At 35.9% G+C, this 25559-nt stretch overlaps 1 protein-coding gene across 3 annotated transcripts in view; it reads right to left on the bottom strand.

Moving 5' to 3' along the window:
- The window catches only part of LOC149078741 (uncharacterized protein CG43867), a 102237-nt gene that overhangs the window by 61107 nt on the left and 15571 nt on the right, over positions 1 to 25559 (bottom strand). For 2 of the 3 annotated variants that reach the window (XM_089240841.1, XM_089240842.1), the window contains exons 2-17: positions 17684 to 18025; positions 16351 to 16413; positions 13930 to 14067; positions 13163 to 13246; positions 12591 to 12701; positions 11440 to 11887; positions 8768 to 9075; positions 8121 to 8196; positions 7467 to 7558; positions 5697 to 5907; positions 5356 to 5486; positions 3734 to 3844; positions 3546 to 3632; positions 2130 to 2199; positions 1911 to 1999; positions 1559 to 1639 (exon numbers count right to left, since the gene is read on the bottom strand). In XM_089240841.1, coding sequence (XP_089096967.1) covers positions 1559 to 1639; positions 1911 to 1999; positions 2130 to 2199; positions 3546 to 3632; positions 3734 to 3844; positions 5356 to 5486; positions 5697 to 5907; positions 7467 to 7558; positions 8121 to 8196; positions 8768 to 9075; positions 11440 to 11887; positions 12591 to 12701; positions 13163 to 13246; positions 13930 to 14067; positions 16351 to 16413; positions 17684 to 17965 — 2382 coding nt within the window. In that variant the 5' untranslated portion in view covers positions 17966 to 18025. Of the gene's footprint in view, positions 1 to 1558; positions 1640 to 1910; positions 2000 to 2129; positions 2200 to 3545; positions 3633 to 3733; positions 3845 to 5355; positions 5487 to 5696; positions 5908 to 7466; positions 7559 to 8120; positions 8197 to 8767; positions 9076 to 11439; positions 11888 to 12590; positions 12702 to 13162; positions 13247 to 13929; positions 14068 to 14454; positions 14507 to 16350; positions 16414 to 17683; positions 18026 to 25559 lie in introns of those variants that run through there. The other variant, XM_089240843.1, reaches the window with a different exon arrangement.

Raw genomic sequence — 25559 nt, 5'->3', positions numbered from 1 at the left:
AGGGAGGGGGATATGAAAGTTTTCAAAATGTTTTGGGACTTTCTTGATGATCCTTCTAATGTTTTTTATTTGAGTGATCATCACAAGAAATGTGCTATCAAACAGGGTGCAAGGATTCCCCCCACCAGGAGGATGAGGTTTTTGGATATTATACAAATGCACCGAGCAGTCCTAAAACAATGACGAATGAGTTTGAATTCTATTCGATTTTCTGTTCTGATATTTTTGTACGGAAGAGAAATGCACAGAAATATTGATTGAAATAGAGAAACATTGCACTGGGTATGCTGCTATCACCCATTAAAACAAAACTATTGTTGTAAATTATCCAAGTAAATTTTACTGGTGTGCAGCTTGAAAATAAATAGTACATGGTATGATAACATATATTGTTTATTTTTATACTGCATACAATGTTAATCTTATACACCATAATTACAATATTTTTATGTTTACTGCAAAATTATTTTGTAGTAAACCTAAAAACATAGTAGCTGGTATTATGACAATATAATTTGCATTGATGTATTACATGAAAGTGAAAAATATAAACCAATTTTACTTGAAGAATTACACACAAATAAATAAATAAATAAATAAATATATATATATATATATATATATATATATATATATATATATATATATATATATATATATATTTTTATAGGTGGCAGCATTGCTCAACTATGTTTCTCTCAAGCTAGAATACAATAATAGCATAATCAGCACGTATTCCAGAGATCGTTATGATCTGTCCATAGAATTTGTTAGTGTTAGTAGACATCCATGCCCGACCCAGGATTTGAACCCAGACCTGCACAGTCAGAAGCTAGCTCCTTCACCACTGGACTGCCAGGCAGCAAGTTAATAAGTTAGAAATTTAGAAAATGTTCCTCCTGTCATATATATATATATATATATATATATATATATATATATATAAAATTATTATTATTCTCTTTTTTGCCGGTTTGTCAATTATTTTTCCAATTCATGCCAGTCTGTGACATTTTACAATTAATCTCACCAGTCCACAAGTCGACAAATATTGAAGAACACTGATTTATGAGACTTGCGAATATACAAATATGCCATAAAAATTAATTTTAATGACTCACTATATGGATTTTTTTATTTGATTCATTTATGAAAATTGGCTCATTTCTGTTAATATTTTTTAACCAATTTCAGAAGTTTATACAAATTTTTGATAAATCCCTATAAGTTAAAGCAAAAATCTGTCCAACTGTTCCCTTATTTCATACTTTGTCCAGACTTCAGACAATAGCCATTACATATGCATCACTCAATTAAATTGATATCATTTTCAACATTTCAATAGAATTATAAATAAAAAGATATCGACCATATAAATAGTTTTATTGAAAAACGAGATCTCCCTTATATTTTTCACAAGCCATTTATTAACTCCATACAGTAAGCACCAACTGCACAAACTTTTTCTACACCATTAAGTAGGTATAATAAAGAAAGCTTCCAAATATTTCTCTCATATTGTTAATTCCATAAATGCAGAAATATTTTTGGTACTTACATTTTCATTCGGCGTCTTATAATACAGAAACATTCTTCCAACTAATGTGCACCAACACTTTCTTGAATGGCCATGTTTAACCTAAAATACAAAAAAGTGTTTACCATTTTTTACTAATTATTTTCCCTCCAATAACATGATGACATTGCAAGGAGAAAGTGGAACAAATGACCTTTACAAGACACCAAAATTATGAAGCAGTAAAAAAAACAGATGAATTTTGTCCTTTAGTAAGAATAAAAGAAAGGATTTTGACAATTTTTCAAAAACTAAAATTCAAAACGAATTCATATAAATTTGAATGTGATCAAAAACATATAAAAAAAAACATATAAAAAATATTAGCAACTACCTTAGTAAGAAATCCTTGGATTGATGGTTTATTGTCTTCTTTGCTCAGAGCTAGATTTGTTGTATTCCTCCTAATTACATTCTGGAGAACTGCATCGGGGAAAAATTATTTTTCAAAATTAGAGAACAGTTCTTAATTCTGGCACTCTGGAGTAAATCAAATTGAAATTGTTTTGTTGGATAAAAATGAGTGGCAGCATGTAAACTGAATTAAATTTACCTCTTATCCAATCTTCCATAGTGCAGTTGGAGTCTGCAGTCAGATAGTATGTTCTTTTTGATGTTGCAATCTGAAAAATGTTTTAAAAAATATTTTTAATTTTTTATAAAAGGAGATTGACGTGACAGCAGACTTATGATATAGCAAATGTAAACGTACAATTCCGTGTGTATTAATAATTATCTTCTCATTTCAGGGAGAATGTGGAATCTGCTCAAGAACTTCAACAATTTCATAATGGTTTTTTCTTTGTTTCAATAATAGAAAATATCATAAATTTGAGCAATCATGTTACAGCAGTGCTTCTCAGCCTTTTTCACCCATGGTGAGACTTTTTCTGCTCACTGAATTGATTTCTTAATGTAAGTTTATAGCAAATAAATTTTTTTTAAAAAAACAAGGTTCGATTTTCTAACCCTGGGGTTTAGTTCAGTGAGCTTCCCTCTCAATGAAGTTCTATGTGGGTCCCTAATGGATTTTTCAGCATGGACCCTCTACCCTGATATATGAATATAACCCCAGTGATGCTCTCAGGACCCCATATATACATATTTACTTTCCAAAAATCATAGCACCAGATCTCCCCAAGTAGGCCCTATGTGGATATTAGGCTTCTGGGAAAATGTATTGAGATGGCTTTGACTCTTTGGGCAGTGATTTTAAAAGTAGTCACATTTTCTTCACGTCTGAAAAATTTTCACAGCTCTCTGTGCCCCCCACCAGCCACCTGTCATGGCTCCTTTTCCACCCAATTGCCATCCGTGGCACCCTAGTATCCCAGGACTGCAAGGAAGCCATATGGTCCCCAGCTTAAGAACCTCTGTTATACAGGGGTGTCAGATCAAATGTTCCCAATTTCAAACAGCCATTAAAAATCTGTTGTCATATAGGGTGTAAATATTGGAAAAACTTAAGGTTCCCAATTTTACAGGTTGGGGGGAGGGGAGGGACAAATTTTCTAAAAGCTCCATTACTTACACTGCTTAAATGCAACATTTACAAGCCCAATGTTATCTTTTAGCAAGACTGGGCCTCTTCGGTGTTTGATCATTTTTGAACACAACTTTCCCTAACTGATGGATCAGATGCAATAAGACTGGCAACCCTAATCACCATATTCACTTGCCCACTAAATTTCTTCTGTATTTGCAGCAGAATTATCCATGACCTGCAAGACCCTCACGTCAGAGTAATGGATATTATTACCACTGTCACTCCACAAATGTTGCAGAGGATATGGAACTCAACTCTATCAATCAAATATCATCCATGCAAACAAAAGAAGTGCACTGATTTCTTTTACAAAAACTTCTTTCAAACTTCTTGTAAAGTGTAGGAACTTCTCAAAAATATAGGAATTTGAACCGGATACAGTGTAATGCATGCACAAAAGAAATAAATAGAAAAAAAATATACTTCAAAGGTAGATGCCCCCTCAGCTCTATTAACACGACATACATCTGTTAGTTGAATCTGACCTTGTGGTTTTCTGCCAACATCACCCTGGAACATTAAGGAAAATTAAGTTTCATTCTTGTATAATTAGGCATCCAGTCATACATCTTTACTTCGGTTGTTTATATAAATAATACTGTGTCTAATACCTGAGTTTTATAGTAACTGAGTGTTCCACTTTTCAAAACGAACCATCTCCGCCTCCAAGTCTTGAGTTTCCCACCAAGCTTGGTCAGATAGCCACTTTTTTCCAAAGCATCCTGCGAATAGTTAACAACATAACATTTTGAATAAGTGAAGAACATCAAATAAAATTCATTCATAAAATGCAAAATGATTCCCACAGTTGAAAAGAATCATCCATTTAGGATAAACATAAGCGCACGAATGATGTATTGGTAAAATGCTTATCTACCACAGTAAACATTGCTGTCAGATCCCAGGTTCGAACTGGGGAAGAATATAGATAACAATATACATTTTCCAAAAGAGCTTGAGGTGACTACCGATAGATGGCGCCTTCATTTCAAACCCAACTTGTTAATGGCAGTAAGAAGCCATTAAAGTATTACACAAGCAGATTTTCAGCCATTTTTGACCCCCCCCCCTTACCAGCAAAAGTCAACAAAACATTGACCCCCCTCCCCCCGTCATCGAAAGTCAGCAAATCCAACCCCCCCCCCCCCCCGATGCTGACGTAATACTCGAATGACCCCCTAAGTTGCAAAATAGTGATATGGCTGGAGTTGGTGTGTGGGGTAAGTAGTAAAGATAAGCATGAAAACACTAGTTTCACTCCACAGATTTATAGTTATGAAAAAATAGGTGAAAATAGAAAACATTTATACTATGAATATATAACTATGTTTTTTCATCTTCAAATAGGAACAGTCTAAAAATTAATTATTTGCAATATATTATCAAATTTCTACATAATCCAGCTCTGCTGTTTTATTTTGACCAAATAATACTAGTTTCTCTTGTGGTTTTTTAAAAAATTATTTTCCATTTATCTTTCAATAATTAATGAATGATGGTCTTTTAATTTGATATTATAAGTATAGGTTGCTTTTAACTGGAAGTTCTATTTTCTCAAACTGGAAGTAAGAGTAGCAGGTGTACAAACTTTGTGGGTGTGCGTAGTGTTTGTGGGTGAGCCTGCTCAAACTGTGGAAAGACTTTTTCGAAGAGCAGACTCACAAGGCCGTAAAAAGTGGGGGGGGGGGTGGGGACTTAGGGAATCTGTTTCCCTCCAAAATGTGAGAAAATTGCTGAAAAAAAGGGGGAAAAGATAGCCAAATCTATATTGTTTTATCACTTTTGTTCCCTCCTCTGAATGAAATTTCTGGCTACAGGCCTGGTAGACTGGCTCATGTTTGCACCTAAAATTTGGAAAAACACAAGAAAAAAAAATTTAAGCAAATCACCACTGTGCTGCCTCTATAGCAAATCTGGGCTTTCATGATGCGAAACCATCACAACACCAACATGACTACTAAGCTGCATAAGAGTTAGTCTTGAATGGCTATGCTTCAGTGTCTAACTGGAATTCAAATCCCTGCCTAATGAATAAGTGGTTCACACACTGATTATTTGACTGTCAGAAGAGAGGGGAACTAATAATGTTTGGCTAATGTGATTTTCAGAAAATTTATGACTAAATTAAAACTGATTGGAGATACAATATTTCAATAGATGGCTGACGATTTCAATAACTTCCTGAACCATAGCCTATAAATTTGAAACAAATTTCACAGTTTGAGTAATCTACTTTTCTGGGATGATCCGAAATGATTGATGATGTCCTTCTTGCTTCTAAGGAATCCACACTGTACGAATCTGATGCAAAAGCATCTGGAGGAATAGCATAATCATCAGACAACACAGATTCTGTAGAAGTATCTGCAAATGAAGTAATGCAAGCAATATAGAAATATGTAAGAAACAATCTCAACATGAGTTTTGCCTAAAGAAAAAGTTAGCTTTTATTGCATCAGACACCTTGATCTTAGCACATGCAAGTGAATTTGACATGTCCATCAAACTATTCAATAAGAACAGAAAGATTATGAAGCATTTAGAATGTATAAAGTCTTTGATTGATAACCTTACCTCTTTTGACTGATTTGGTAGGAGACGTGCAACTGTGTTTTGCCGGAGATTGGTTGAGACTCCCTTTAGTGTTACGTCCAGGGCTGCCAGTTGAAGCGCTTGACTCTGTATCACCACTTGTTGTGTGTGTTGACGTAACCCTGGTATCGTCATTGTCAGAGGAGTCTGTAGATTCTCCCGTGAATGGCACTGATCTTATCTGTGATGCACGCTGAAACATACAATTAATAAAATATTTTTAAAAACATTATGAATGAAAAAAATATATATAATTCCTAAGAACATGTTTTGTATCTACTCATAATAATGGGCTAATAAAAAATAACTGAATCCATAAATTCTCTTAATTTTATGATAACTTACTTCCATAGCACATGGACATTATAGATAATCAAAACATCATTAAATAATAGCAAAAGTATCAGTCTGACAATTTTCTTTACCAGTATGACACTGTATAGTACTATGAAAATACAGCTGTTCCTGTGATAAGGTGGTACAAAGACTTGGGTGTGAAATGGTTATGGTGACCCACCCAGAAAATTCTGACCTCGATCTAATCTAACAAAAGTGAGTCAAACTTAAATGAGGATTAAAGCCTAGACAAACACGCGAGAATTCAACAACTTGAATTATTCTTTTAGTATTTTCAGCAAAGTGTTTTACTTCTCACATTTTCTTCCCCCTTCACAGAATTTTTCCCAAACTTTTATCAAGAATTTGCATGTTTCCCTAACTACAGTTTTGAATTTTCACTGACTTTTTCCTGACCATTTTTCATTTCTCTGACTTTCCAGGTTGCTAGGAACCATGTTTTATTACCACTGCATAGTGAATTGCATTGAAGCCACTAAAGTTAAACAAGTTCATCAGGGCCACAATTCCCCATTCTGATTCACATCAGAACTGTTAAAAATGGTCAAGACCAGGACTCTTAGTGGGCACCATCAATTAGCTCACACTCAACCACTCAATTAGCACACTCAACCACTCAACCAATTAGCACACTCAACCACTCAACCAATTAGCACACACTTCATACCACTTTATAAAAGCTGTATTTAAGCATCACCCTGCTGTGAAGACAATCCTCAGTTCTGTTGTACTGCTACTGTGAGGCAATGACATGGTCATCATGAATGTCAATGTACTTATCCCACATAGAAGTAGTATGAACAACAACCCATGGTCTGAGACCATGCGAGCAGAAAATGCTCAAGATCAAAACTATCTACTGCTGATTGATTCTACTGTTGCTGTCTGGGGAAATAAGTAGGTAGTGTATACCTACCACTGACTCATTGCAAAATTATCCAGTTATATACTTTTACAACATTTTCCATTGAAATATTAGTATCTGCAACCAACAAAATTCCACAAAAAATGTAATGTAAGTAAAATAACTTTCGGTTTTGGACAATACTTTTAAAGGGGGAAAGGTAAATATAGTGGACTTTTAGTGGACTTTGATCTGGAAAGTTTTATTTTTTCGTACTGCTTGGAAGCTGGTGAAAAATACCAGTATTGTTTCCCAAAACTATGACATACTATCAACAATATCACCTGATACAAATTTCTCACTTAAAATTGCTCAGTTGATTCTTGATTTTGATTCCAAAGCAAATTTCTAAAACTGAGGGGTCTTTTCTGACTGTTCTATACTTCCAGCTTTCCACACTTCAACAAAACACGTGTATCTGCATATAAATCCTTCCAAGTATTATTCAAAAATTTAAAAATTAAAAGAACTGGGCAGTTTTTCTTACTCACCCCTTTCACCATTGCATAGACAGGAATGCTGACATCTGTAAATGACCCATTCATGTAAGCATCAGCAACTTTTTTTGGTTTATTGGATGTGGCTGGAAGAAAAGAAAAAGTAAAAAAACACCTCCAATAATTTTCTAATACTAGAATCATAATCAGCAAAATTGCCCTATTTACTGGGAGATTTTTTTTTTTTTCTTTTGGTATTTTCTGAAAAAAATCTTTGGGGGAGATTGTTTGCCTTCCCTGTGAATTAACCTGAGTGCTCTTGCATAACGGATATTATTACTTAAATGAGGCTGCTTCACTTGGTGCTTCACGCATTATTAGCTTCAAGCTAATGATGTGTGTTATAAAGCAGTGAAGGCTGATTCTCTGGTGTATTGATTAGAGCACTTGCCGAGTATGCAAGAGGACCCAGGTTCGATTCCCAGAAGAGGCAAACAACTTTTCCTTCCAAAGATCTGTTTCAGCATAGCATCTATAAAATCCTATTTCTAAATATATATTTAAAGTTTACACTGAACTAAAGGTATCATTGATTAGTAATGCATTTGAATTTTAAATAAAATTGTCTGATTTTTACCAAATAGATTAAAACAGTAATAGATAATAAGATAGTATGACATCACAACATTATTTCTATCCAAAACTCACCTGAACTCATTGGACAATTCAGAGCATCATGAGATAGGGATATTCCATTCACAGCAACTTCATATATTCGTGATTCCTGAAATTCGAAAATGAGTATTAAATTGACAAAAAACACCCATAATTCCACCAAAATGTAAAAAATACAGTAACCTCTCCTTATACCGTGTCTGTCATGAGATAAAGGAAAAGGGTGAATGCTTGTAACATGCATATCGACCTTGTGTACATCATTTATGATCTACACATGGTTTTATTTATATCTTCCACCTGGAATTAACTTTTACAACCTATTTCAACTCCACCCCACCCCCGAAATCACTTCATGTTGAATGATCTGCATAAGGGTAGACCAGGGCAAATTAACAGTGACACCTCTCTCGAACAGGAAAACACTAGTGATCAATTCAGGGTTCTGCATGTCCCATCCTACCAGTCTCTACAAGCAGGATTTGTGGCATCTAGTAAACTGAATTTTCCTGTATACCCTTCCGCAAGGTGCAGTGGTGCATCAAATGAATTACTACCTATTTAACATATCAAAATGGCCAGAAATGAGATGAATGAATTTAAACTCAAATTTCAATTTAAAACATTACTGTATTGTACAATAAATGCTCCCTTATAGTAAGCAAAAACACACAACTTACCCAAGATGGAAACCTGTGAAGAGGTGGAGTTGGAGGCCGAATATCCAAATCTTGTTCAGAAGCCATATGAGCAAAACCAGATACCATCTCTTTACTCGGAGTATAAATTTCAGCATAGTCGTGCAAGTCTTCGCTTGTCTGAACAGTACGACGCCTTTCATTTCCCATCCAGTGTCCACTTCCAACATTCAACATTTTGAGTTTGCGATCTAGGCTGCCATATATAGTGCTGAATGCTGTGCTGTTACCACTACATATTGCATTATTGTCTGTTTCAAATGTTCTATGCTGATCAGTTGGTGAACAAGCTTTGAATATTCAAAAAAAAAAAAAAAAAGTATTCATAAGCATATAAATAGAATCACAGGAATATGAAATCTAGAGGATATGAAATCTAGGAATATAAAATCATCCATATCTATGAAGTTTGTGTTGTACCGATTGTTAAATATTACAAATGAGTAGTAAACAATATCCCTGCATGTGAGGAAAGAACCATTAATCAAAGTGCCCCAGTGTAGTGCATTATGGGTGTTCCATCAATTTGTACATTGTTTAAAAATTCCTAAAAATTGGAGAAAGTGGTATATTTGAATGTGGTTTGAGAAAAATTTATTTTGATTGAAGAGGGAATTTTTTTGGTACATAAAAAAAAATAGTTGAAACTTTTGTCTATAGAGGGTGCTGCACAAAACAAATCACTTGAAATATGTAAGTCCTATAGAATGCAGAGTGTACAATTCACAGCTCATTTCTAAATTTTCCTGTTGCTGCCACTTACATAAATTTTTCATTCTGATGTTGAAATTGGTGGATAAAGCACTATTGATGAAGTTTACCTCAGCCACAAATTTTTGACAGAGAAGATATTGAAGAAGGGTTCAGATTTGATCATTCCTGGCAGACTGTTTTCCTTGGCCCTGTACTGACAAAAGTTTGAACTAAGTATTTTTCTGTACCAAAAAAAAAATCCCCTTTATGTGAGAATAACTCTTTTGCAAACACCATTCGAATAAAACTAATGCCTTTAATTTTTATGTATTTTGAAATTATTTACGAATGCATGGGACACCCTGTAGATGCAGCATCAAAGTAGACTCCAGTATGGATATTTTTTTTACGAGTTCAAACTAGGCAACACCACAATAACAGTAGTCAGGAATAATGAATTGTATTAGTATTGATTTTACTCATTATGACAACCAATACGACACCTTCGTGTTTCCTTAGTGGTTTTCAGTTCATCAAGAACAAAAAATGTATCATTTTACTAACCTTTTCTTCAAAAAAAATCAACAAAGCATTTGGCGATCATGATAGATTTAATGTATGAGCGACTTATATTTATATATTTTTTTAATACAATTTTTTTTCCATCATCAAGCATCCGGCAGAAAATCCTAGAATTTTTGATTGATTTTATAGCTGAAGACCTTCATCAAAAGAATGGAACAAATGCAGAAAAATTAATAATATTGCAAACTAGAGATCACATTAATGCTGAGTTTTTAGAATGAGATTTCATACAATTTTTGTAAAGTTAGCTTGTTGTCTTTTTTACAGCATCATAGGGCCCATTGACTGAATTTTCTGAGTCCCCCCCCTCCCTGTCTACCAATTTGCATACTAACTGTCACAAATTGTAAACAGATCTAACTGTTACGAGAGCTATGTTCAGGTGAGATGCGCAACAAGAGTAAGCCAAGTTTAACAGAATAAGGACGTGAACTTAGAAATGCAAAAATTTTTATGAGTCATTAGCAGATCAAATGCATACGGTGGCTTTTCAGCCACCTTATTGGGAATTTTGCCTGGTATTTGTGTATAGTTTCAGAAGGTGCTACTTCAGTTTAGGGCCACTGCATTATACTGTATTTTAGCAAAAATAATTTTTAAATCAAATAGCCAAAAATAGACAATAGTATGTCCCAACATACTTTTCAAGGAATTTACAAAATAATGGGATAGATTATTGCTTTCTCTTCACACTGTAAAATCACTCAAACGGACATGCGAGAGTATGGTTCTGAGGTACGAGATGGCAACTCGAAAATGTATCAGAAAAAACAAGTACCCAGTGACCGTGGTTCACCAAAAATAAGGTATCTGTGTGTAATATCGGCCATGCTAAGATTTAGTGGTTGCTTTTGAAGCTGCTTTGTGAAATCCTAACAAGCAGTCGATCTGAGAAAATAACTTTAAATGTTTTTAACAAGATTTTGAAGAAAAAAAAAGTAAAAAGTCTGTCTTTTTTGAAAATATGAAAGAAAAACTCTAAAAACTTGTAAAGATGCTCCAAAAAAAAATTATCCCAGAGATATTATCAAAGATTTTGCAAATAGAAAAAAAAGTGGGGAGGAGGGACTTTCAATGTCTGGGCTCAAAAATATTCAAATCATAATTCTGCCCTAGATTAGTTACTTCTGAAATATAAAAATTCATTTAGTTTTATTTTTTTTCATTTATAGATTCAATATATATCCGAGTAAAATATACTTTTAGGGACTGGGGGAAGGGGGGGAACCAAAAAACCATTCAATTGCTTAGGGCTTTCAAACATCTTAATCCGGTCCTGCTATCAAACCTGAAAATTTATGTGCAACAGCCTAATATGACTGAAACCCTCTTTTATCCATGAATATAAAAGACCAAAATACATTGTTTTCACTCACATGAGTTTCTTGATTCCTGTGGCACAGGACTGTTCCTTGTTGTTTCTCTAGGAAGTGATCTAGAATGTTTCTTAGGATGAGAACTCATTTTCTCAACAGATGAGGAAGAAGAAGAAAATGCGGGTGAATGGGGAGGCACGCTAGGTGGCAGACCAGAAATCTTGGATGAAGAAAGAAGAGACTGTAATGTTTCTTCAGAATCTGAATAATTGTTCAGTGAAACTTGACACGCACTGTCAATTTTCTGGCTTATGGACTTATGGAGAGGTTTCGCTGGAGAAACATGAGGTTGGCCTTTGACCCAAGCTGATGGCTTCTTGAAATCTCCAATAGGTGGATAAGTATTGAATGATGGATCGTTGTTATTGTTGTTGTTGTTCATATTGGCACAAGGTTTAGCTTGAGGTAATTTATCTGTAGATTGAGCATCTTCAGACGGTCGTTTTTCCTGAGCAATCAAGAAAAAAAAAGTATATAAATGAAATGTGCAATGGATGAAAGTTAATGAATTTGATTTCAAAAGTTAGTTTCTTAAGTCTGTGGTAAAAAAAAGTGTATCATGAACCTTATCAGTTGTAATACTGGTTTACAATCTGTTGACTTTAAAATTCGCTGCAATTATTTTGCCACCATTTTTTGCTAGTTAATTTCCAAGTACATTGGGATCATGTTCGCACTTTATTTCATTCAGCTGTATTCGTTTCATTGTATACAAATTATAAACTAAATATAACTTGATACTTGCATTTAGAAAGCCTTAAACGCAAGTATTTAGGATCAAAAGTCTCTATCATAATTAGCTCTCTTCAAGTCTATCATAAATTTTGAAATTTTTCTTGCAGCTTCAATGTCAACTAATTATTTGAAATATCAGTAAGTTATTTTAATAAATTAAAAAATTCCATGAATTATATTTTTGTAAATGTGATAAATCTGGTTATTATACATAAGTGGATTATTATGCATAATCATCAAGAATTTTGGTAAGATTGATAAATTTCCCTAAATTAATCACTTTTACAGGTGATTATGCATAGTACCCACACACACAAGGGCCGTTGATAAATTTATAAAATACTAAAAAATTATCAATTTCACAGGAATTATGCATAATACCCAAGTGCTGCATGTAACACTTGAGTCATTATCACCTCTGCATTAAGCCTCATTTGTGCAAACTGACTAGACTTGCTTCTCAGCAGCTCCAATTGTTCTGTACACTTCTTGTTTTGTTCCCTGAGTGTCATATTTTGCTCCTCTAGCTAAGTGAAGGAGAAAAAAATCAGCTACATGATATAGTTATCATTTTGATACATAAAAATAATGTAGCTCTCCTTGAGAGCCTTTTACCATTTCTCAGAAAACCAGCCATTAGATAATAGATAAGAGTGAACACCTAAAATACTGGCCAGAAAAAAAAATTGAAAAAGCCAGTGAATAATAATTTAAATGTTTTGTTTATATAATTATTTTTATTAATCAATATTTCTTTCATCAAGCATTATGAATCATAAAAAAAATACAAATTTTAATTTAAAAAAAATGCAAAATTTGAATGGATAGAATTAATTCATAGTGGAATTGTTCCATTGAAATGGGAACATTTCATTCTTTCAAATTTTACATTGTACAAATATTTAACACAAACAAATTAAATAATTTCATATATTTATATGAACTAATTAAGTTTTACAGACTTCACATAGAAAATTGTAAAACTTACTTCCTTCAACTTATTTGTAACCCACTCCTTGATCTTTGATGCTTTAGCTTCAACTTTTTTAGCATCTTGTATCCTAAGCTTTTTCTGCAAGAAAATGTTAAAGAAAACTGTCATTAAAAAAAACAGTCTCCACATAAGAAAGAAACTGAGAAAAATACAGAATAAATAAAAGAAAAATAAATAACGAAAAATATTTCTTTATATTACATGATATTACAACAGCAATTGTAAACTTTACAAATATGAGACACTAACTTTTACCCACGGCTTCGCTCGCATGGATTAGGTAATCTAAAATTGCCCAGGCATGATTTCTCTACATAACCTTTGAACCCCATTATGACCCTCTTATGGGTTGAATTTTGAACAAATCTTCTTTGTGAGTCTACATCATATAATGAAACTATTATCCAAATTTCATATTTATAGCCTCATTGGTTTTGGGTCTGCATGATTTCTCTATATAACATTTAAACCCCCTCCCCTTACAAACCCCTTAGAGGTTGAGTTTTGAAGGGAAAAAAACCCTTCCTAGTGAGTCTTCACATCATGAAATAAAACAACTGATAAAATTTCATATTTATAGCTTCAGTGGTTTCAGCTAGGCAATGATGAATCAGGCAGTCAGTCAGGATATGCTATTTATATATACAGCTAACAAATAATAATGATCTAATAGAATAATTTTTTTTACAGAAGCTTTTCCAAGAAAATACTGTTTAGCACAATTAATTATTTTTTTAAGAGATCATTGTAACATGATGTACCTGTTCTTCCACTTGTTGCTCCAAGGTTGAAATAATTTCATCATGTCCATGGCACGAAATCCTAAGTTTCATGTCACTCTTCCCATCAGTTACACTTTCAAAAGCAGCACTCTGAAGTCTGTCTTCCATTAGGTGGCACTGGAAAAGCAAAAAATAAATCTCATCAGTCATTATCTTGATATATATACAACTCTATGATATATACATATTTTTTAATTCTCTAGACTTCTTATAATTAAAGTGCTAAAGTTTGAGGTAGCTTCAAACAATTTTAAAAATAGCACAATTTTGGCACTCTACTTTCTGGACAGATTGTAAATAAGGAATATTAAAAAATACTTAAGAAATTTTATAAAACAAAATTTGTGAAATGAATGAACACAGACTTTTTTATTCTTCCCCCCCCCCCCATAAAGCCCTATAAGCCAATAGAGGCGGATGGGGAGAAATCAAGGATTCCACAAGCAGGGCCCTCATATCAGCATCACAGGCCCTAGGGCAAAGTAATTTTTCTGGGGCCCTTACCCATTCTAGAAGTACCTGCTCACAACTATACTTGCTCATTTTCGAAACTTTTGACTAGATTTCCTTGTCATGGAGCCATGGGGGCCATGCCTGGGAAGAAGGGGCATGAATTGAGAAGGCACTATTTACAAGTAGTTCCTCATTAAAAAAAAACAAAACAAATCCTGATATTTTTTCCCCCTGAGAAACATAATACAAACAGTAATGGTAATATCAATTTTCTCATTTGTTCTAAGAACTACCCTTGATAGCAGCTGCAACAACTCCTCCTTATCTAAGTCCTCCTAATAAGAGGAACTCAACAGCCGGAACCTTCTTTTTTTGATGGGACATTTCCCAATCAGTTGGTAAACTTCCATCACACACAGCATCCCTCGCGCATGGCGCTGTTTACCAGGGATTTTCCCCCCATCATTCGATGACTCACACGCGATCTCCTGACGCCGACAGAGGGACCAGCAGGATCATTAAAATGGAGGAGAGAAGCGGCAATGAAAAATAGAGCGCGGGTTATTGATATTTCATCCGGGCTCCATCCACACGCCACAGGTTGCAGTAAAAAAATTTTTTATGAAAGTGGACATATGTTTTCTAATATCGCGCAATAATCAAATGGTAAAACGATTATTAACCGCTTCATATGGGTCAGAGGTGGGGCGAGATACGATTGATCTCCGATATAACGATATTTTTTTCAAGCCGTGAGTATACAATGTTAATGATCATCTCGACTCCGATTTAACGAATATTATATATACTGTCGGTCTTGATTGATTCGTTAAATCAAGAGTTTTACTGCATTTCATGAATAAAATATTGAATATAGCGTTTTGATTCCAAAAATTCTTTAGTTCAAAAAATGCCGCAGAAATGTCTCGGGTTTTAGGGAGCAGAGGTATATATTCAGGGGTGAATAAAGTGGGCCCACAAAGCTATCAAAAAATTGAAATGTTTTTAAAAACTGAAAATACCAAGAGAAAATAACTTTATACCCGCATGATGATTCAAACAACTTCCTTCATTTAAAAATGAAGTTTTTTTAACATTTGCAAAGCAGCAATCCCGAGATATCTCGTCAAACTTCATCTGCTTTACTTCAGTCACCTCGAAATATCTCGGGTTTTTTTTTTAAAAACGCTTTTATTTCCAATGTGGCAGTTATAATGAGGATCAGGAAAATTTTAAAAACAGCTTACAGGGTTAAATGATATCAATCAAAACTAAAACTCAAAATTTGTTCAAACCAGCGTGCCCTTCCTCCAAAAGGTAAGTTTTGCATAACTTTTTCCCCGACCGAAACTAAACTCCTGATGAAAGAAATATTATTCAAAATCGTAGCTTTCAAAATGTACAGGGTGGTCTAGAAATACTGACAAGAACTTTTAAAAAATGATTTTAAAAAAAAAAAGCTGTTGAAAATAGAGACAAACGGCTTAAAGCATTTGGAAGAGAAGGTTTCAAAGTTTTTTTTCAACTTCCATCCTTACTTGCATTCTTTATAACACGCGTGTTAAAAGCAACATGACAAAAAATGCTATATAGGCTTGACATCCTCCGCGTCACTAAAGATGCGCTTGTAGAAATTTTTTAGTACGTAAAAAAAAAACTTTGTTTTTTACATTTAAATTCTTTGAGCCGTTTGTCTCTATATATCTTCAACATCTTTTTTTTGTAATTTTCTTTTTTCAAAACAGGTCAGGACTTCTGGTACACCCTGTATTTCAATTCTCAGTTTTTCTCCCCGACTTACGCCAAATATTTCCCCAGACCATTTTTCATTTTACCAAGAAAACTTTTCATTTTCCTGAAACAAAAAATATCATATACATACATTGGAAAAAAAAAACCCCGATGCAATTGAATAAGTAATGCGTAGAATGAATAAAACACCATTACCCTTTCCTCAGCTTCCTCTGCTCTGCGATCAGATTCGTTCAGTTTCTGCTCCAGTTCTGCAACCTGCAATGCAGATTTTCGAATTAGAATTCGCCACTGAGAAAAGAAAAATATACCGTTTTTTTTCCTTTTACCCCCTTTCTCTTCGGAATCGAAGAATGAAAGATTAATTTTCGGGTCATACATAATTTTTTGTGATACATGCAGAGTATGTGAATTATATAGCCAATTTTTTAATTCTATTTTTCAATACGAATTATTAGGTATCACTAGAAAAATAAAATTTCAGCAAGAGGTCTCCGATTCGTCGCCAAAAAGAATATTTTGCGTTTCTAAATAAAATTAATCTTAGAAAAAACATTTTTCGTCTCGAAGAAAAAGTTGTTCTCTATCATTAGTGCATACGCATTTTCTATGTTTGCCATCAACGGATTACATCTAGTATTAACCTTTTGCACTCGAGAGGTGACTCTCGGTCACCACTTGATTTTATGCGGTAACTCGAGAGGTGACTCTCGATCACCACTCGGTTTGACGCGATAATTCGAGCAGTAACGATGTTTATTTAGGTTTGGTTTCGGCAATATCGCTTCATGAGTGTATTCAACAATACATGCGTATAAAACAACTGCCAATCTTTAATCTTAAATGCGTTTTTTCGCGTTAGTTCGGACTCGACAGTCGTGGCAATAGGAATATTATTTTCAAAGTTACGGAGCCCAATAAGTATGGAATACGATGAAGGAATCAGTTTAAGTGAAGATGAGTTCGATTTTTCGTTGAGGAGGAACGAAATTACGTCTATGCATAGACTACTTGATAATAGAAAGGAGAAAAGCAGTGATGAAGTAAGAGGTGTAAGAAGGCGAAAAATCAGGGTAATAGATAGTGAATGTGAAAGCGACAGTGATTCCGAAGAAGAGACAGAAAATTCAGAATGGATAACGTGCACAGAATTCAAAGAAATACCACAAAGAATACCGTTTGTATCCGGGGAAAGAGCCGTAGGACCACAAGTATCTTCACACATAAAAGAACCATTAGATTTTTTTATTTATTTGAAGTATAAAGATATATAAAATGTTAAAATATAAAAGTTTTAAACGTTAAATTGTGTGTGAAATCATTTTAAGTTATCTGTAAGAAATTCACCAAATATGCGGAAAATCGTCTCGAGTTGCTGGTTCGCCTGAGCGAAAAAGGCCTCGAGTGCAAAGGGTTAAGTAGCGAAGAGCTTTCAAAATTTTGAATTTTACTTGCTCGCGATACTTTGCATGTGGTTCAGAGATTTGGTGCAGAGAACATTCAGAAGCCACCAGTTTTGATACTATACCTTTCCTTGGAGAGCTTCCCTCATCCTTGTCGCATGGTCCCTGAACCTGTGCAGGGCCATCTCCAGCTGGAAATAGCGTTCTTGCCAATCTATGCCCTCGTCTTCCGTCCTCATTGCATGAGACGAGGTCTCGTCCTCGTGCCTCAACCACATGGAAGTAGCGTCCATCTCGTCGTCCATTTCGTCGTCTTCGTCCCCGAGAAGAGATGAGAACAGAGAAGGTGGAAGGCCGTCTTCTGGGGGTGGTGGGGCAGGGGGAGGAGGCGGCTCGGACTCGGTCATCCGGGAGAGCAGCCTCCCGGACCCTTCTCCTTGTACTTAGTCAACCTTCTTCAGGGCGACCTGTGGAAAAACGAACAGATTTAGTGAACTACGAGTACCATGGAGGAATTAATACAAAAAAGCCGCAGATAAAAGTGAATTTCTGAAAGTGCTTAAGTTCATATTGTAACGTAAAGAAAACTTTACTGGAACGATGGATAGGTCAGAGAGTCGTTGATTTGGCCACCACGATCCTGGGATTCTACTCTTTCAAACTATGGGAGATCTTAAAATAAGGGGTTCAAAAATTCTCTTTACATTCGCGACGCCCTAAGAAATTTCAAATATCTCACAACACCCGTGCTAGCAAGCGAAACTCCCAAAGCACTGTAACACACCGGTTGAGAAATACAGCCCTACTACTTACCAGGGTTGGATAAATCTCAAAAATCATTCACACGCTCGATCGGGCATGTAACTTAAAAAAATACATGCCCGAATCAATACATATTTTACGTGCCCGAAAAGCACTGCTTAGTTTTCCCTTATGAGCAAATTTTTCTTACGCATTCAAAACTAATGTGCTGCTATATATATTGATGAAAATATGCAGATAATATAGAAAAGAGCATTGCACTACATTAAAAAAAAAAGTTTTCAAATTATTCCTTTGCTTGAAGGAATCTCAAAATTTTCTACAACACTAAGGAATTTCTTACACGGACCGATTTCAGACAATTTATCCCCCCACGAATTTTTATCAGTGATGACTACCTAGTTTTGGGGGTATGGTACTCCATTACGCTAACTTTCACAAATGCAACCAATGAGCATATCGGTTACACTCGACTGAATACAACCGATAAGCTTATTGGTTGTATTTGTCAAGTTTTGTAAAAGAACTTTTACAAAATTTTTATAGTGTAGCCTAACGAAATTTCTATTTTTGTTTATGTATATGCCCCCCCCCCCCCCGACATACACATTCAAAACAAATGTCTTGCCATCTATTGATGAAAATACTTACTGAAGAATTTAAATAATAAGAGAAATTATATCTGTAAACATTTATATATTTTTGCAATTCTCATTTGTTTGAACTCAAAATTTTCCATGAACCCCAAAAATTGTTTCCTATATTTGGATTTTTTACATGCCCCGAGCATGTCGGGCAATAGATTTCAGTCAGCTAAGTCTAGTCATTTCAGTCATATGTCCAGCCCTGCAATGCACTATGTTCGGTGTAATTTACCCCCTTCCCAATCGACTCGTGGCGGCATTGACCAACTCACAACACTCCTTTTGGAATTCCAGGCCTGAAAGATTATACTGATTGAAGGGAAAAAAAATGCTACACGGGATGAGCTGCGAGAAAGCATCCATCAACTTTGAGCTATCACTAAATACATTACAAAACTTAGCTCAGGTAATAACAGACAGTGTAATGGGAATCATCGCTATAAGGCAGTGGTTCGTAATTTATGGGTTGCATCCCCCACTTGGACCACAAGGAATTCTGAATTAGGTCGTAGAAATCCACTGACAATCTGGTGATAAGTCCTTTTGTTGCGTCGCTGGTTTTCAGTCCATCTTAACGATTTTTGCGACCTGTTCTGGGTCTCAAACTATTTTTATTTTGGATCTCTTGAGCCATGATTTCATAAATTTTTGGAGGGATTGGATTGGATTGGATTGGATTTTAAATTTTCTGGCGCAAGGACCAATTTGGTCAAACTGCGCCAAAACAAATTATAAAAATAAGAAAAATCATCCTTTTGTCATGTCAAAATACTAAAATCATGCATGATAAAAAGCAACGTAAAGCATAAAAAAATGACATGAATTGTAAAAATCTATAATTTGTTATAAAAACCAATGGCTTTGATGAATTTAAAAATGCGAGATGCATCGCTGTGGTCATTTAAAATGTCATGAAGTGAAAGATGACTATGACCAAAAGCGGTCGTAAAATGATGACGATGATGTGAACAAGTAAAAGCATGAGCAATGGTTAATGGACTTTGACAATGTGGGCACTGTGGCTGACTCTCTCGTAATAAAAGATATGATTGTGTGATACGACTGTGTCCTATGCGCAACCGGGCAAGCAGAACTTCCTCCTTTCGGTTAGTTCTGCAGCTCGAACGCCAATGGCCAAGTGTGGGCTTGATGGCATGTAATTTGTTATTAATTTGATTGTTCCAATGGTGCTGCCAGCGGTGATGCATCACTTCCCGGAGGATTGAGAAGTGGTCACTGGCAGGTACCAAAAGGTTATTGTCAATGTTAGTTGTTGTTCGAGCTGCAGTGTCTGCTCTTTCGTTGCCCGGTATTCCTACATGACCTGGTACCCAGTAAAATTTTACTGTGGTACCATGATGAATGAGGTAATGCAGTTCATGAAAAATGGAATGAATGAATGGATGAGTGTGAAACGTACAGGAACACAGTGCTTGTAATGCGCTGAGAGAGTCGCTATAGATAATGCATCGTCGGTGGCGTTTGCGTCGTATATGACGTAGAGCCTGAAGGATTGCGTACAGTTCTGCCGAATATATAGTGAATGTGTCTGGAAGTTTGAAAGATGTCTCCTCACAGCAGATGTAGGCACAACCGACATGGCCAGGGCTCTTGGAGCCGTCGGTATATATGGGGAAGTACCTGTTGTACCTACCCCTGTGCCTAAAGAATATCTGTCGATATATGACATCTGCTGTGGTGGCTCTAGGGTATAATGATAATGAAAGAGAGACATCTGGCAGAGACTGCTCCCATGGTGCCAGTTGCCAAGCAACTGGGGCCACACGACTGATGTCTAATTCTAGTTCTTCCACAAGTGCCCTCATACGAAGACCGTAAGATGGAACACATGAAGGGCGAGCAGCAAATAGTCTATTAAATGAGGGATTAAAAATGACACGATGAAGTGGATGACCTGGTAAAGACTTCATTTTGATATAATATTTCAAAGAAAGTTGTTGGCGTCTTGATGTCAGTGATGGCTCGTTGCATTCGACATACAGGCTCTCCATTGGAGACGTCCGGAAAGCTCCAGAACAAATCCGCAGGGCGAGATGGTGGACTGGGTCGAGCACACTCAGATAGCTCCGAGGTGCCGACCCGTATACAATGGAGCCGTAGTCGAGCTTCGATCTTATTAAAGCTTTGTATAAGTGGAGGAGCGACTTACGGTCAGCTCCCCACGATGTAGAAGAGATGACCTTCAAGAGGTTCATCGTCTTCATGCAACGAGCTCTTAGTTGCGCAATTTGAGGTTTGAAAGTGAGTTTCTTGTCAAATGTGATGCCGAGGAATTTAGTATTTTCTACAATAGGTATTAGATTGTTATTGAGAAACAATTGTGGGTCATCATGTAGGTCTCGACGCCGACAAAAGTGCATAGCAACAGTCTTGTCAGCGGAGAATGAAAAGCCGTTATTATGAGCCCACTTGCTAATCTTGTTGAGAGCGGTTTGTAATTGTCTCTCGGCTGACCTCATATTCACTGATTGGTAAGATATCAACAGATCATCCACGTAGAGTGCGCCAGTGACAGACAACGGGAGTTGGTTCAACACCCCGTTGAGTCTTAAAATAAAAAGTGTTACACTTAAAATGCTACCTTGAGGTACACCTTGTTCTTGAATTTGGGGAGCTGATAACGTGCTTCCGATCCGTACCTGAAAGATGCGGCGAGCAAGAAAGTTCTTAATGAAAATGGGCAAGTTGCCCCGCAAGCCGCTATTATAGAGGTCGAAAAGAATTCCGTGCCTCCAAGTACGGTCGTAGGCCTTTTCTATGTCGAAAAATATGGCTAGCATATGCTCCCTCTTCACAAATGCTTGTCTTATTGATGTCTCAAGGCGTAACAAAATTTTTGGAGGGAATTCAGCATCCAAAAACACATACGCAAAATATCTATAGAAAAATCTGAACACACTAAATAAAAATTAATGAAAATTTATAACTGATGAGAATTTGAAATTAATGAAAGAAATGCGTAAATAATTCTAGAAATATTGAAAAAAATTTCCAGAGCTAATGAAAAATTATTTCAGAAAAAAATTCTGAATTCGAAATAATAATAATTTCAGAGTTAATGAAAGTTTTCAATTATTTGGGGATACTGTTTGATTTAGTCCTTGGCTCAGGAAAAATTGGCCCACACGTTAAAACGCCACTGACTTCACAAATTTTGAAAACAAGGCACACACACATTTTGTTGTTCATGAATATATTTAATAAGTATTTATTATTATTATTTCAATTTGAAATCGACCCATGGATCGCAAAGTTGATCACGCTGATAATCTTGGGTCACAGCGTATAAAAGGGGTTAAGAACCTTGCTACAAAGCGACACCTTTCTATTATCAGGGGATCCACTTTTTAATTAATCAAATTATCATATATTCATGAGAGGGAATTTCAACACATTAGCGCATATATCGAGTCACAACAATAAGAGAGAGACTAATTTCATCACTTGAAATAATCATCAAGAGAGAGAGAGCTATCACATAGACTAGGAGTGTATTTTGATAATGCTCCCGCAGCAGCCTTTGTGGTGAGGGTGTATTATTACCCAACATAGAAATGTTGAAAAGAAAAGACGAACACCCACGTAGATGTTTCTCCCCCATCAGAAAGAAAAGGTTGTGATAAGAAAATACTAGAAACGGTACACAGAATTCCTAGAAGTTCGCACAGTACTTAATATTGATTGACCCGAGAGAGAGAGAGGCCAACCATACGTGCTTTCTCGTCATTTCTACGTGGTGTGCAACACTCTCACATACAATATACAATTCTTTTTCCCGAAAAGTTTGAATGACGCTTCCCGTGACACTGCAGTTGATGCTATACAACTACATCAACAACAGTACCAACTTAATCACGTGTTATTTACCGTATTTTCCTGAATCTGCGGTAAAATTTCCCGTATTTTTTTGATAAAATACGATCATCCACAATCACAAGAAAACTTCATGAGCATTATTTAATTGCATTCTAGTTATATTTGTTATTCTATAATACGATTTATTCTATAATAGGATCTGAAAACGTCATTCGGTTGCAACGAAATTTCGCGAAATCTCGGATATCATTATAACCGAGTTTGACTGTACATCAAGAACAGTACCAAGTTAATCACGTGCTTTTCGCCGTATTTTTCTGCGCATAATCTGCGGATTACGTAGAGAAAAAACTAGAGATGTAAATTCTCGAGAATATTCTCTGGAAGGACTATTTTTACAAATTACTGGGGAATATTCTTATCGAAAATAAGAATTATTATCAATATTATCTTATATCTTCAGTTATTTATAATAGTAGTCCTTCCAGAGAGTATTCTCAAGAATATTTGTATAATAACATGCATTATAATAAATAATCTCTATAAATAACTTAATAATTCGTATTATTTTACGATAAGAATATATTCTCTAGTAATTTATAATACAGGGTGTTTCAAAAAGAATCATACAATTTAAAAGAAATCATAAGTATTCAACTTTTAATCTGTTGCGATTGAATAATGTATAGGTAGAAAGAGGGAAATCTTGAGTTTCACGAGAGAATATTCTACTAATAATGGTGAGAGTTTTAAAAGTTTGGTTACGAAGATTTTAGAAACCTTCAGATTAAAACCTTAAAAAGTTATTTAAAATTAGATAATATTTCAGAAATGAGTTCAGAAATTAGACTTCGAACTAAAACTTGTTATTATGAGGTGATTATACCAAAAATTGTTTTGTTTTAAATATTTCAGGCAATGAAAACTGATTTACATTTCATAATATAAACAAAATTGGTAAAAAAATTTCATTATTTAAAAGAAAAATGAATATTCTCGATTATTCTCAAATTTTTACATCCAGGAGAATATTCTCAAAATATATTATCGTTCTCTGAGAATATTCTCACATCTCTAGAAAAAACATCGAAATTTTTAGATGCAGGTTATGTAGTGCTTTGTCTTATCTGCAGCTTATGTTTTCCCGAGAGGTTAGAATAGAAATAAATATTAAATTTTTAGAAATTATTTAATTCGTAAAAATATATATATACACTCATTGCCATAAAAATTTGCGCACCAAGAAATAATTGTGGGATCGAAACGAAAGTTGGCCTGAAGGTGCATGTCGGGCAGATATGCAAATGATTAGAAATGCAGCGTGATTGCGCATTGCTTAATGCCACTAGAGGGCGTTGAACTTCGTTCTCCTTGGAGTATAAAACAGGTAAGCAGCGCTTACTGGAGTGTATTTAATCGTTTGCAAAGGAAATGCTGAGGTGGACATGCCGTTACGCCGCCGTCGAAGACCATATGAGCAGTTGTCAGAGTTCGATAGGGGAAGAATCATCGGGATGACTGTGAGGAGGTGTTGGGACCAGTGGACAGAAGAGACGTCATTTACACGGCGACCAGATTCAGGACGCCCTCGACCAAAGCCGCTTGAAAGCGGCTTAATGCAGCTTTGCCCTCGACAGACCAGTCGTCGAGAAGACCGTCACATCATCCGAAACGCACGCGTAGAGCCAACTGCCTCATTCCAGACACAGGCAGCAGCTTCACTACGGGCCCCTGTGTCTTCCCGAACCATCGCAAGGCGCCTGGCTGAAGGACATCTGGTATCGCGGCGCCCATTACGTGTGCTGCCAATGACACCCACCCACCAACGCCTCCGTTTGGAGTGGTGTCGAGCCCGACGGGATTGGACTGCAACGGAATGGAACCAGGTCGTCTTCAGCGACGAATCGAGATTCAACTTGAGCAGTGATGACAATCGTGTTCGTGTGTGGAGGCCCCATGGTGAACGCTTCAATCCTGCCTTCGCTTTACAGCGACACACCGCTCCCACAGCTGGTGTTATGGTATGGGGTGCCATTGCTTACGATACACGGTCACCCCTAATATTGATCCATGGCACAATGACGGTACGTCCATAACATCCTTCAGCCACATGTGTTGCCACTCATGGCAGGGCTCCCAGGAGCCATTTTTCAACAAGACAATGCTAGGCCACACACAGCAAGGATGTCACAAGACTGCCTCCGCCACATTACCACCCTTCCCTGGCCTGCTCTATCCCCAGATTTGTCACCAATCGAGCATATCTGGGATCATTTGGGACGACAAGTTGGACACCCTACGAGGTTGGTCGAACTAGAGGCGCATTTACAGCAACTGTGGAACGAGATGTCTCAGGACATCATACGGAACTTGTATGCCTCAATGCCCGCTCGTATCGCATCGTGCATTCGCGCTAGAGGGGGGTCCAACAGAGTACTAAAACTTCTGTTCATCTGTACTTTTTTCTGCAATAAATGATCCTTTTTCTTGGATTTTCTAATCACTTACTTATATCAACGTAGTACTTACATGCGTAAAATTTCGTTTCATTTTGACGACTTCTTCTGGGTGTGCAAATGTTTATGGCAATGAGTGTATATTAAGATTTATAGACACAGAGTACACACATGTGTAAGTGAAGAACCAACATTTCTTTTTCTACAAAAACGTAGCAAATAATCTCTTAATTCTGTGTTTTCTCAACCGCGGACACTTGGCATCAGTCAAACCGAGCCGTGAGTGAGATTCACGGCTTCAT

The sequence above is a fragment of the Pholcus phalangioides genome, unplaced genomic scaffold, assembly GCF_987345545.1.
Source record: "Pholcus phalangioides strain wild (caught in Gottingen) unplaced genomic scaffold, Ppha-v1.0 ptg000013l_1, whole genome shotgun sequence".
Lineage (NCBI taxonomy): Eukaryota > Metazoa > Arthropoda > Arachnida > Araneae > Pholcidae > Pholcus > Pholcus phalangioides.
The sequence above is the reverse complement of the archived record's forward strand: the minus strand, read 5'-3'. Positions and strand labels throughout refer to the sequence as shown.